At 41.0% G+C, this 13,848-nt stretch overlaps 1 protein-coding gene across 3 annotated transcripts in view; it reads right to left on the bottom strand.

The window, feature by feature from the left end:
• LMBRD1 (LMBR1 domain containing 1) overlaps positions 1 to 13,848 on the bottom strand; it is a 123,858-nt gene that overhangs the window by 68,031 nt on the left and 41,979 nt on the right. For all 3 annotated transcript variants that reach the window (XM_060167614.1, XM_060167613.1, XM_060167615.1), the window contains exons 6-7: positions 4,268 to 4,356; positions 1,747 to 1,820 (exon numbers count right to left, since the gene is read on the bottom strand). In XM_060167614.1, coding sequence (XP_060023597.1) covers positions 1,747 to 1,820; positions 4,268 to 4,356 — 163 coding nt within the window. The remainder of the gene's footprint in view (positions 1 to 1,746; positions 1,821 to 4,267; positions 4,357 to 13,848) is intronic.

Here is a 13,848-nt window from a genome sequence, read left to right as displayed (position 1 = left end):
CTGTCACTACTGCCTGTGCCCTACACTGCGCTGTGTGAGCACGTTCACAGCGCCCACCCCTCGGCCGTCCGAAGACAATGCTCCACGGGCCTCTCATTTCTGCGCATCTTGCAAGCCAGGCACTAACTGCCCTTTTCTCTTCTGTGCTGTCTTTCCAAGAATGCTTGTGCAGCAAACAGCCTGGGAAGACCAAGACAGCATTCCTCTGGAGTGAGAGCAGGCACGCTTCCTGTCCGTTGATGAAACTCGGCCTCCCTGCACTCAACGGTCCTCAGCTTGGTGACAGTCTCGATGGGCGCTCTTCATGTCGCCCCATGGGAGTCGGGCCTCAGGAGACGGGCGCAAGACAACGCGCTCCCGTGGCTGCTGCCATTGCTGTGCAACACAAGGTTCTTCTCTGATCAGAAGTCTTGCACCTCTGACCAACATCCAGGGCACTGCAGCAGACTACAAGCTACAAGCAGGGTAAAATCGCAGACCCTTTACGGTTCCTGAGGATGACCTTACATGTTGGTTTCCTCTTTTTCTGTTCCCTTCTCCTGACTCATCTTTCACTGACTGTTATATCCTCATCTCCCTATACTTCTCGAAGCACTTTTACAAAAAGTATCGTTTGACCTTCAAAAATCCCTAAGAGGCATTTTTTTATTCCCATCTAATGGGGAAAACACTGACCCACGAAGGGTAAAAGACAAACCCAAGATCAGCATACATATCAGTCACAGAATAGCAATTAGAGTCCAGGTCTAATTCCTCGTGTGTTATTAACCTGTGAATGTTTCCTGAAAGACCGTTCACACGTAGTATATATATTCTCTGAGATGGGAAGATAGTTACCCACCAATATATTCCTTGTGTAGTAATACATGAAAAAAGCAAAAATGGCAATGAATAATAAAACTGAATACTCAAGCACCTGAAAGATACTAAAATGCATGAGTTTAGACTTCTTTTATTATACATTATGACACTTGAATGATTATGCAACAAAACCAGATTCTGCTATCACACTAACAGCCCATTTCTTTTATGTTTAAAGGGAGACACTGGAACAATACCCAAAATGTTCTCTTTATAACCAGCACTTTTCATCTTTGTATCAATCAAGAATGCTCTAAACATAAACTCCATTAATCTGAAAAAGGTTCCATATAATTTAAAGCTTCCTGCACAACTCTCTTTTGGGAGGCAAGTAAGAAGCATTTTTACTTGCTTTTCCTCTATAATTTGAGCAAAAAACTCAAAAAGCACTCTGCACGCAAGTTTGTCAGGCTATTATAAGTCATATCGTACCATTCCCAGAGAGACCGGAAAAAAAAAAATCAAAGTCTCTGAGAGTATAAGATTAGGTTCTTTATACTAGAGAAATATCAAGTGATGTAAAATATCTGATTTTAAAAGCCCTATATCCCCATATAGGATAAATCTACTGAATCCATAACAGGTACTGATCTATGGTTCAGAGTTCTAATATGCTTATAAATCACTAAATCTATTATTGCATAGTATATAACCACTTCAAGGTTCACAAGTTATAAAGTTTGTTTCTGAATGTTAAATTTCACAAATACAGATAAAATGATTATGACCAAGTAGTTAAAAATCTACCCTCCTCTCAAGAAAAATGAAGAAAGTACTAGATATTAAACAGGAAAACAGAGCTAAATTGAACATACCAATAAGGTAACAAAACTGCATCATAAAGTGGTTCTTTAATTTTAACTCAATTATTACCATTATACTTACTGTGTAGATTATAGCTGCCAACATTCCAATCAGGGTCAGAGAACTAATGGAAAATGACAAGGCAGCTAAACCATCTGCAAAAGAGGAAAAACACTGTTAAAAATGTACAGCTATTCAAATGTTTATATTCAACAAATCAACAGAAATATAAAAATTGGGTTTCTTACACATTCCAAAGGAATAAACCCAATATGCATTACCCCATCTTGAAGTGCTAACTCCAAGTGGAAAGGAGCTTTTAAATAGCTCTTCATAAATGGATTTGTTAAAGATCTTTCAGACTAACACTTTCTTTCTTTCACCTCTTAAAATTAAAGAGGGAAACTACTGCTTAATTATTGAGCCTAAAAAGAAATCAGCAAAATACTAGATGCTCAAAAGTTGGCCAAAAAAATGCCCTGGCCTTTCTCAAAGGCAGCCCTCGAGAAATAACATGATAGGAATGCCACTGACCTTGGCCCTATCTTCCCTCTCCACTCAAACTCCTAGTTCCTCTGTTCTTAAATTTCAAGTAAGTTTTTAAAACTTAGCCTAGAACTAAAATCGTAAAGAGTTTACTTCCCTCTTTAACTTGAAAGGAGCTAGCATGCTCCCTTAGTGAGGCGGGAGAGGCAAACAAACAGAAAATAAATTCAAACATAATACCAAAACAGGAATACTATGCTAACAAGTTAGATTTAGGAAACTTTTTAAAGGAAGGCCAATGAGTGAGTAGTGAGAGTGACACTTCCAAATAAACATACCAGATAATACAATGACATATGCAAATTTGAATATTCTTAAATTGGAGTAATACTAATTGTTCTAGTTTTAATACAGGTTCTATTGGACCTGTATTGATCTAGTTTAAATGCAGGTACTGTGGAACCAAATATAATTTTTTAATTAATTTAATATATCAATACTAAATAACAACAGAATGACCCATCCTATTAAAACTCATGTCTCAGTTTTAAAATATAACACTTAGAGAGAGCATATTATTAACAAGTTCAGAAACTTGAGACAAATTTTTTTGTCAGAGACAAATTTTTAAGCCTTAATTTTTTTAACTGTAATACATTTTATTAAATCAAAGACCATTGGTGCTGTTACTTTCTTGATCTTACTAGAAGTATCAACAGAAAGTATTCATACAACTAGGAGAGGTCTGGCACTTGGCTGATAGCCATTTTAAGGTACCTCCACTTATAAAATACATCACAAAATCAGAGATATGAAAATGTATAAAAATATGCATCTTAGAACTGATAAAGTGGAGTGTTCTGCTAAGATATCTGGCTAATCTAAACACTGACATTACTAAAAGTGATAAGCAAAATGTACTATAAAATATGGTGTTTAAGATGTGAGGTTTTTTAAATGTTACAACTAAGGAGATTACAGCAAGTACAGTAATGCTACCTATTATAATCATTGATTCAAGTTATGCTAACACTCAAAGACTAGCAAAACTTACAGGATAATGTTTAGGGCAGAAGAGTAACTACTAAAGAGACCTGAAGGAGTTAACTGCAGGAAAAAAAGCAATTTATTTCTCAGCAACAGGCTCAGGTACATAAATCCTGACATGCAGTATCAGTATATGCCAGACCTGCTATCCGTATTCTTGCTGGTATCAGCAAGATATTAATGGACCACAATTTACAAGATGAAATCTTAAGTGGAAAGCAAGAAAATTAAGAAGTTGTACAGCAAAGACTCCAAGACCTAATTTAACCATCATTTAATATTGTATCTGGGTAAAGAGAAAGTGCTGATCAAAGAACGTAGAGTACCTAATAAAAAGAATAAATACAAAAGCAATACGAATTTTCAGCATAATGTTTATAAAATAAGTTCTCTAGCTTTGTTTGAAAATAGTTCAAAGGCACATGAAATTCTCAGTAATAAAATACACACTCTTATTTGATCTCAGTTTCTAACACCAACTATATTTTTCAATGATTAAGCAACTTTCTTAAGCTAACTTCCTAAACCTGCTTTTTTGTTCCTCTCTAAAAACCAAGGTCATGTTGATTAAGAGAAGGAAAACTTAGATCTTTTGGTGAGGTAAATTTATAATAAACTATTATTTCATCCACGTAAAACCTCTGTAATTTATATTCCACAAAAAGATTACTTAATCACGATCAAATAGCAATATAGGGTTCTCTCAGTTAAAAATTAAAAATAAACACCAGTATATCTAGCATATTTCTTTAACATATTATTCTATATTATCCTAAGTGAATTAAAGACCACATAGAAATTATAAGACCTTTACCGCTAAAATACTTTGAAGATTACATTGTATTTTCAACATGGTAATTTTATGAAGAAGTCAAGAGACTTCTAGCTAGATGGCTAGAAGTCTCAGCAACACAAAGTTCCTAATTTGTCTAACATCCTTTTAACCACAGGTTAAAAGAATCATGAAGTTAAATTTTTAACAGTGTAAAAATAGACTACTTATGAAAAAAGTTTCAAGAGTCATGAAATATGAATTATTATGGATTTTATTTTTTAAAAGAATACTTACGACTACTTCCAAGTTCTTCAAACAGGAACTTCACCTTTTCCCACTCTGTAGAATTTTTGTTATCGGGAAGATTCAATGGAACAAAAGCACTATGAAGGAGAAAATAACTCTTTAATGGTCTTAAGGACAAAAGGTCAAATAAAATGACCTGAAACTCAATTTTTAGTAAGTTTTTAAACCAAGATCAACTTTCCCCCCAAAAGAATTAGCAAATCAAATCTGCACCAAGTACAGAGAGGTGTTGAGAAGTTGCTTATCTATGTGTTTACCATATCACAAATTTGTTTTAATGGCTTGATTACTGTATTCAGCATAGTTTCCTTTGTAATCCTGCTTATTTTATCTTTTGCATTTAAAACTATTTTGAGAAGGAGCCATAGGCTCAAGATGGTCAAAAAGGTCCACAGCACAAAACAGGTTAAGAATTCCTTTGTTAAATCAGGAGAACAGAATGTAAATATTAAGTAATGATTTCAGTATATTTATATGCATAAAAAAGAACAGAAGGGAAATGCACCAGAATTAGCAGTAAATATCTCACTGTAGAATCAGGGGTGCTTTTTACTTTCTTCTTAGTATTTTTCTGTATCCTTCAAGATTCTACCTAATATACATAATGAAAGTAAGTAATTTCTATTTATTTTTCAATCGACAGCTGAGAGAAAGAGACAGACAGACAGACAGACAGGTGCTTTATTATCTAGCTCAGAAGCAAGAAGACAAGAGACTAAAGTAGAGGGATCAGTATCCCTTAGATTGTATATATGGAGAATCAAACAGGAATGTAAGAAGTAACTCTAATACTACCTCCTTTCCAACCTAATTTTAATTGTAAGCAAAGCAGTAACATCTATCCTTTTTTGTGATGAAGAAATACTGCATGAGTTCACCAATATATTTAAGTACCTGCCCTGATAATGTAAGCAAGTAAAACGAAGTATTCTAATTTTTAAAAATTTCAAAAACCTTTACTCCTTGGTACTACCGATACTTTTTATTCTTATAAAAAGATGAATCATCAGACATGTCATGAGGTTATTTAAATTTCTAACTATTTGCACTGACATCAGTTTACTACACTCTTCTCAATCTTGGAGATTTACTTCTCACTACTTTTAGAAAGAAAAGTGATTACTCACAGGGATAGAGCAATAAATGTAAAGAGCTCATTATTTGCTGCCCTGGTTATAAAATCAAAAACAATTAAATAAAAGCAGAGGGTGGAATCAAAAAACAAACTCTTGCATATTATACTTCTACAATGATATTGACTTATATATCAGCATTTAAACAAAAATATAAATCAAGCAAGAAAAAACTACCTATGTAATAGCCCTCTATTTTATTTGAACAGTTTTTTCCAGAGACATATATATATATATATATATTTTTGTTTTTTTGAAAAGTATATTTTGAACTTGTTAGTTGGAATAACCACTTCTGTGAATATGGGGAAAAACTTCTATGTTGTATAAAATATCACCTAAAGTCTATTGAAATAGAAATACATGTCACAAATACCTAAAAATAAATAGCACTCCTACTTAGAACTTTCAGTATCTATGTCAGTTTTAGGTAATCACACGTTCTGTCCAGTGGTAGAAGAAAAGCAATTAGCTCTCTCCATCTTGACACTTTCATGTTCTAGCAGCTGAGCAGGGCTCCTGAGCAGTTCAAATATTTAATGAAGAATAACACCAGAGGAAACTGGACATGACCAAAAAATTAAAAATAAGAATAATAATAATAAAATGTTAAATGGCCCAAACGACGGTCAGAACGACTTCAGGAAAATACTTACTCTGAAGCAATCCAGCAGAGCACTGACATCTCAGCACTACTATTTTAGGTGCAACTAGAGGGAGTAGCAAAAGCACAAGCCCAGAGCAGGCTCCTCAGCCACCTGGCCACCAGTGCTGTGTAATCCAAGAAACAGACATAAAGTATCTTCTCATAAGCTAAGAGTAACATCCAGCAGCAGAATTCAAATGAGTCACAACTAAATATGTCTACATGTCCTGGGCAATAATACTCAAAACATTTAACAACCAATATGGCAAAGGCACTAACCAATCAACCAACACTGGCCTTGGTCCTGAAGACCCTGCTAAACCGGGCTTTACCCTTTGACTGGGCTGAGGGTGAGGTAAGAGACTCAGGAAGGTGGAGCATTTCAACCTTTTAACAACCAGAAGGGCCCAAGCAGTGTTCACGGCCAAATACCAGCCCCACAAAGACCTGCCGGGAGCACCTCCTAACAGATGCGGAGGCCGCTTCAGCCAGACGGACCACAGCCAGAGTCATTTTGAAGGGGAGGCAGCAGTTGTAAGATTCTCAGGCCTTTACCAAACGGTGACGGTCCTCAAGTAACCGAGAGTGTAATGCGATTTGTGTGGTAGAAAGGTACAGATACTTTCTTCATCTCAGTCCCTCTCAAAAAACTGGATACAGAGAACCTCAGCTTTCAAAGACACACAATGCTAGACCAAGATAAGAACCAGAATCTCGTGAGATTATAAATTTCCCTTAGGCTCTTAACAATAGTAAAACTGCTTAGAAAAAATATTTTACATCCCATCTGACTGAGTGAATTAGCTTAATACAGATTATCTCTTCAGGAAGAGACAAACGAAAGGCTAATAAATTTCAGTGGATATGGAACTGAAATGATGAATTCAGCAGAACTGAAAATAAGATTTTCACCTCCTACACTCAAATGCCAAGTCCTATTTATCTTCCAAATAGCCTGTTTCTTCCCCTCTGCTCTCTGTGACTACTCTGGTTCAGGCCCTCACCTCTCACCTGAACTATGACAGTGGTCACTAAGTGGCCTTCCCAGCTACCATTTATATTTCACTCCCTGACCAACTCCCAAATGCCCCTTTTGACGCGTCCTTCAGTGTTAGAACCAATTCACACGTATTTGCTTTCCCGCGTTCACACACCAACACATACACCTCTGCCCTGTCTTTCAGTTGCTCAGCAGGATAAAACGCAACGTCTTAAACACTGTAAGACCCAGAGTCCACCTATGTGGCTAAGGTCACGGTCTGTCACTTGCCACCGCAAACACCTGAAATGTCACATCTTAACATTTTTTTTTTTTTGTACCGAGGGAGGGAGGATTTAAATTTACATTGTACTTTTCATATCATTCTTTAACTATTCCATGCTAACTTCAGTCTCTCAGTTACCATATGTTACAGACTCAACTGTGTCCCCTTCCCCCAAAACTGCTATGTTGAAGCGCTAACCCCCAATGGGAACGGTACTTGGATACAGGGCCTTTCGTAAGGTAATTAAGGTTAAATAAGGCCCTAAGGGTGAGGCTCTGATCCGATAAGATTGGTGTCCTTGTAAAAAGAGGAAGAGACACCAGGGCTCTCTCTCCCTGCTGCCAGCAGAGAGGAAAGGCCGTGTGAGGACACGGTGAGAAGGTGGCCATCCACAAGCCAAGGAGAGAGCTCCCACCAGAAACCAAACTCACTGACACCTTGATGGTAGACTTCTAGCCTCCAGAACTCTAAGAAAACTAGGGTCCACTGTTTAAGCTAGCCAGCCTGTGGTATTTTGCTAAGGTAGCACAAGTAGACTAATACAGATTTTGGTACCATGAAGCGGGTTGCTACTTTGTAACAAATACCTAAAAAATGTGCACGTGACTTCGGTACTCAGCGACAGGGAGAGGCCTAAAGAGTTCTGAGGTTGCGAGCCAGAAAAAGCCTAAGCTGCCCTGAAGGGGCTACTGATAAAAAGGTGGACGTTAAAGGCAACTCTGCTGAGGACTCAGAAAGAAGGGGAGTGCCGCAGAGAACACGTCTAGCATCTTGGAGAAGACGCACATCACCATGGATGCAGTACTGGCAGAAATATGGACACTAACGGTCATTCTGGGGCGCTCTCAGCTGGAAATGAGGAACATGTTCATGGAAACTGAAAGAAAGGAGATCCTTATTAGAAAGCGACTGAGAGCTTGGTTGAATCGTTTTGTAGTGTTCTGTGGAAGGCAGAGCCTGTAAGAGATAAAATGGGATATTTAGCTGAGGAGAGTTCTAAGCAAAGTGCTGGAAGAAGCTGACTGGTTTCTCCTTACCATTTATAGTGAAGAGAGAGAGCACAGAGGTAGGTTGAGCAAAAAGGAAGCAGCCTATCCATATTGCAAAAAATGAGAAAGGATGTTCTAAGAGTGTGGCGGAACAACCATTTGACAAGGAGATTAGTACAGGTGGAAACCACGGATTTAATCAGCTATCTCAGCAGAAGACAGGAAGAGAGACAGGGTGACACTAGCAGAGACATGGCCAACTTAAACTAAGGGAACAGAGATGAGACAAAATAAAGGAAGGCTATGAGACTCTGGGGATTCTACAGGACAGGGTGATAGTTATTTAGCTGAGAACATGCTTTATCTTTCAAGAAAACCCAAGAACGACCCCAAAGGCAATTCAGTTATCACCAGGGCTGCCACTTCTACTGCCCCAAGGGGGCAAGGCTGTTTCCTCCTCAACTTCAGAGGACAGGGTACCCCCCGCCCTCCACTCAGCTTTAGCTGCCAGGGAGCTGCTGCAGAGTCAAGAGGGCAGGACCCACACCCAGAATCAAGGGGGCGGGCAGGGCCGCTGCCTAGGGCCATGGCAGTGACCTGCCCCTCAGGGGCCTGCAGGGCACAGCACCCATCCAAGATGCTTAGTCTTGAGCCTTAAGGTCGGAGGGAATTTGCCTTGCTAGGTTTTGAACCTGCTTGGCTCCCATCGCTTTTTCTTTCCGATTTCTCCCTTTTAGAATGGAAATGCCTATCCTATGCCTGTCCCACCTCGTATCTTGGAAGCACATAACTTGTCCAGTTGCACAGGGTCACTGCTGGGGAAGAATTCTGACTCAGGAGGAATCAGTCTCACCCATACCTGATCTAGATGATGTTTAGATGAGACTTAGGACTCCGACTGGATGCTGGGTTAAGACTTTGGGGGCTTGTTGGGATGAAGTAAATGCATTTTTTCTGTGAGAAGAACATGAATTCTGGGGGGCCAGAGAACAGAGTGTAGACTGAACTTGCCCTCGCAAAATTAATGCTGAAGCCCGAACCCCCAACGGGATGGTATTTGGATACAGGGCCTTCAGGGAGGTAATTAAAGTTAAATGAGGTCATAACGGTGGGACCCTAGCCCAACGGGATTGGTGACCCTACAAGAAGAAGAGGAGACCCTGGAGATACCCTCTCCACCGTGAAGCACAGAGGAAAGACCAGGTGAGGACACAGTGAGAATGACACCGTCCCTGAGCCAGGAGGGGAGTCCTCACCAGAAAGCAAACTTGCCCACACCCTAATCAGGACTTCAAGCCTCTACAACTGTGAGAAGATAAACACCTGCTGTTCACAGCAGTGTGAGCAGACTAATACAGGTGACCCTTGAACAATACGGGGGTTAGTGGCACCAACCCTCCCTTGAATAATACGGGGGTTAGTGGCACCAACCCTCCACGCAGTCATAGCTCTGAGCATGGACTTATACTCGGCCCCCCAGACATGGTCCCACCACGTCCACAGTTCCTCAGCACCCACACACTCCACCAATCATGTCGTACTGTAGTGTTCACTGCTGAAAAACACCCACGTATAAGTGGGCCTGCACAGTTCAAACCCATGCTGTTCAGGGGTGAAGCATACATTACACCTGCTGTGCATCTTTATTCTAGTGTGCTGACCAACTTCCACGCCATCAAATTTTGATTCCAAGATTACTTCCTCTTATGTCTTACCTGATTCTGCAAGGCAGAACCTGCTACTCCACCATCAACACCTGGCGTCTATCTCTTATTAGAGACCTTAAATATTGTAACTCAGGTTATCTATTTGCATCTCTCCCCATGTGAACCTTGAGGACAAACATCACGACCCTCCAACCTTATTCCCAAAACTACCCAACCCACAGGAGTTCCAAGTGTTAGCTGCACGAATTAGTTAAACCTAGACCACGTTTTTGCCATAAAATTATGTTTTATCAGAAAAAAATACATCACTTAACAAAAACTAGAAGTGTGTCACCTTCAAGAAAGTTTCAGGAAATGCAGTCAATCAGTTAACCTAACTGCATCTCATTCAAATACTCACACACGGTAACCAAACACTACTTGTCTTTTAGTCGCAAACTTCCGGCTTGTGAAATAGAGGAGTCCACACACTCTCCCCTACATCAGTGTCCTGGGCAGATGCCTTCACCTCAAATACGGAGACGAAAATAAAGGCGATCAGAGAAGAAGTCCTTCATTTGCCCGCCAAACCTCTGCACCTGCCTGGAACTCTTTCCATTCTTATCACTCTCAGAACCACAGAGAAAACGTCCTTCCCCCCTGACCGGAGCCTCCCACTGCCTGAGCACTTTGGACACCCTTCCTGCTCTCGTTACCCCCTGACAGCCAACGCCATCAACTCCACCAAAACAGGGTCCCGGTACTAAGAAAGGCAGGAGGCGACACAGGGAGCACCGCACAGCAGTCATTTAGCTTACTGCCACAGGACAAAGCTCATTTTCTTCATTGGATGTTGCTACTGGAAAAGAGCAGAGACTAAAACTTGAGTTTCCTAATGCCTGACCCGGCGGCTGACTCCGAATCTCCTCCTGAACATGCCTAAGACTCAGCCACGAACCAAGCTGAGCCTCTCATGTTCCCTCTCCCAACCGGCTCCTCCTGCAGATTTGCCTGTGATGATAACGTCACCCTTCCTGTGTAGTCAAGGATTCGGCCTTGCCCCAAAACGAGGTCTGACTTTTACCCATGATTCTGGGATGTCATCCGTGTCATACGTGATGGGAGTGTCTGTGTTTAGGACAGGGGATGGCCACACTCAACCTTAGGTGGTGGCCAGAAAGACCAACATGTGGTTTAGGGTGGGCTTTGGGTCAGTGGCATCAGTGGGGGCTGATATAACCAGGCGGGCGATCAGTCACTCAGACACACCTGCGTGAGAGGGTCTCAATAAAAACGCCAAGCACCAAGGCTCACGTGAGCCTCCCTGGCTGTCAATACAAGCATTCCTCCAGCTTTTTGAAAGTCCACTTTATACCACTTCACTTTTACTAAAGACCTACATTAGCACCTATTTTCACTAACCAAAAGAAATCCGAAGGATCGTCACTTTTATGAAAAAGGCCAAAAGCAAAGACAACGTCAGTGCTGGTTCTGGAGTGAGCTGCTCCAGACGCGGTGTGCAGTGCGCCCAGAGCAGAGAGCGCGGCCCCGCCAAGCTCCTTCCCGGGGACCACACTCAGCATCTCAGCATCGGCCACCACAGCTCTGACCTTGTCTGTGGGCATCTGTGCTTTACCCGATTTATCTTGTGTGTCCGTGAGCCAGATGTGTCCTAAGGTAATTGCTTCTTCCCTTTACGCCTTCTCAGCTCAGGAAAGGTTTCAAAGGAACCGTCTACTTTTGGATGGCAGGGGAAACCTGTACTCCACGCACGTCGTCATACATGGAAGCCAGAAGGGGAATGTGTCCCGAGGACAACACACGCTTCACATCTGGAATCTTCCCAGACTCTTGTCCTATGCATGTCTTAAAAGGTTGATTTTAGTCTGTATTCTTTACCTGTAATAGATGGTAACCATGAATGTAACTGCTTTTGGTGAGTTCTGTGAGTCCCTCCAGAGAATTATCAAAGCTGAGGGTGGTTTTAGGAACTCCCCAAAGCTTGCGGGTGGTTTCAAAAGTAAGAGAAGTGCCTCTCGGACTCTGCAGCTGGGCTAACTCCAGGTGCATCCTCCATCCCCTTCTCTCTCGTACCCCCGCCCCGTACCTGACCTACCAGAAGATCCTGCCGGCTCTCTCTCCAGAAGACAGGCAGGATCCAATCACTGCTGCTGCCATCCTGTCTTGCCTGGGTTACTGAGCAGACCTCATGTCTCCTGCCTTACCCCCCGCAAAGTCAACCCTCAAAACACCACCGGGAGATCTCTGCAAAATGTCGATCATGTCACTCCACGACCAGAGCCCCAGAACAGCTTCCCACTCCTCGAGAATCAAGGCCAGAGTCCCGGCAACGGCCCCTGATGCCCCGCTCGGCTCGGCAGCTCTGGTCCCTCTACCCGCACCTTCAGCTACTCCCGCCTCCGCCCCTCCACTCCATCCGCCCTGCTTTCCTCACTTTGTCTCGAACGTGCCAGACGCTCTCCTGCCTCGGGGCTTTCCAGCTGCTTTTGCTCTGACTGCAACGCTCTTCCCTCCACATGTGTTCACGGCTCCTGCACCTCCTTCAAGCGTCTTCTCGCCCCACCTTCTCAGCAGCGCCTTCCCCGAAAATGTCACGCCCCCAACACAGGCTATTTCCTTCGTCCGCTCCCCTAACCCCTACTGAGCGCACGGCCCGTGAGAAGAAGGAACTGTCTTTTCTATTAATCGCTGTTTCCCCAGCGCCTTGTACAGTATCTGGGACACAGTAAGTATTTGGAAAATGAGTGAATATTTTATTGTTCAAAATATCTGGTCAAACCGTCACTTCTCGTTATTAGTGGATTCGCAAGGAGCTGTTTGCTTCACTTTTAATATACTGCTTCTAAATAAATAAATATCATGTAGACAATCAGTTAAAGCTTATTAAAATCATACAAAATGTAAACTCTCTAGGACTGAAGATGATTTTCCATGCAAAGAACCAACAAATTTCAGAAGAAACTTCAGGTACCCTTTTGTCTGGGAAAGATATTCTGGCTGTTGTAAAGATCTGTGGTTTTACTGGCGGTTCTCAGTCATGTTCCAAGGCAGGAGCTGGCCAACTACTGACTACCCGTGTTTGTGAAGTTTTACTGGCACTCAGGCACGTCCTTTGGTTTATGTATTGTCTGTTTTTAGAGCTACAGGAAGAGAGTTGAGCAGTGTCACATGGACCCCTAACCTGAAATATTTACTGTCTACCCTTTAAGAAAAGTTTGCTGATCTCTATTTAGATTTACAGATAAGGGAACTGAACACTGACAAAGCAAATTCACCTAACTATATCTGGCTTAATTTAAAAAGCCAAAAAAGACTTTTAAAAATATATTTAAGAGCTAAAATAAATAGCAAAACCACTAAAATGTGTCCTTTCAGCAAGTACGCTTTTTCATGACATATCAAGGCAAGAAAGGGACCTAAAAATATACTTTGACTATAGAACATGTGCATTCTAAGAACTCCTGGAACTACAAAAAGTTACTGACCAATTTTATTCCCACCACAAATTGTATATGACAATTTTTTTTTACTTATTGAAAATTCTGAGACCAAATTACAAGCAGAAACTTTAAAAAACTTATTAGCACCTCATATATTTCCTAACATAAAAAACAAAATTATCAAGATCTATTTTAACAAAGATAAATGTCTTCCATTAACAGGGACAAATGTTTTCCAAAAAGAAAACTTTAAATGTATAAAAAATGTGCAAAATTTTATTGCCATTACTTTATAAAAACTTAAGGAAGAAGAATTAAGAACGAACTCATTGACAAAGTTTAATTCAAAGATTTAAAGACTGATGCATCAAACCTGAAAAGATATCCAGACAAGGATTTTTCATCAAAGTGTTGTTTATAAAAATGGAA

The sequence above is a fragment of the Lagenorhynchus albirostris genome, chromosome 12 (assembly GCF_949774975.1).
Source record: "Lagenorhynchus albirostris chromosome 12, mLagAlb1.1, whole genome shotgun sequence".
Lineage (NCBI taxonomy): Eukaryota > Metazoa > Chordata > Mammalia > Artiodactyla > Delphinidae > Lagenorhynchus > Lagenorhynchus albirostris.
This window is presented reverse-complemented; position numbering and strand designations above follow the sequence as displayed.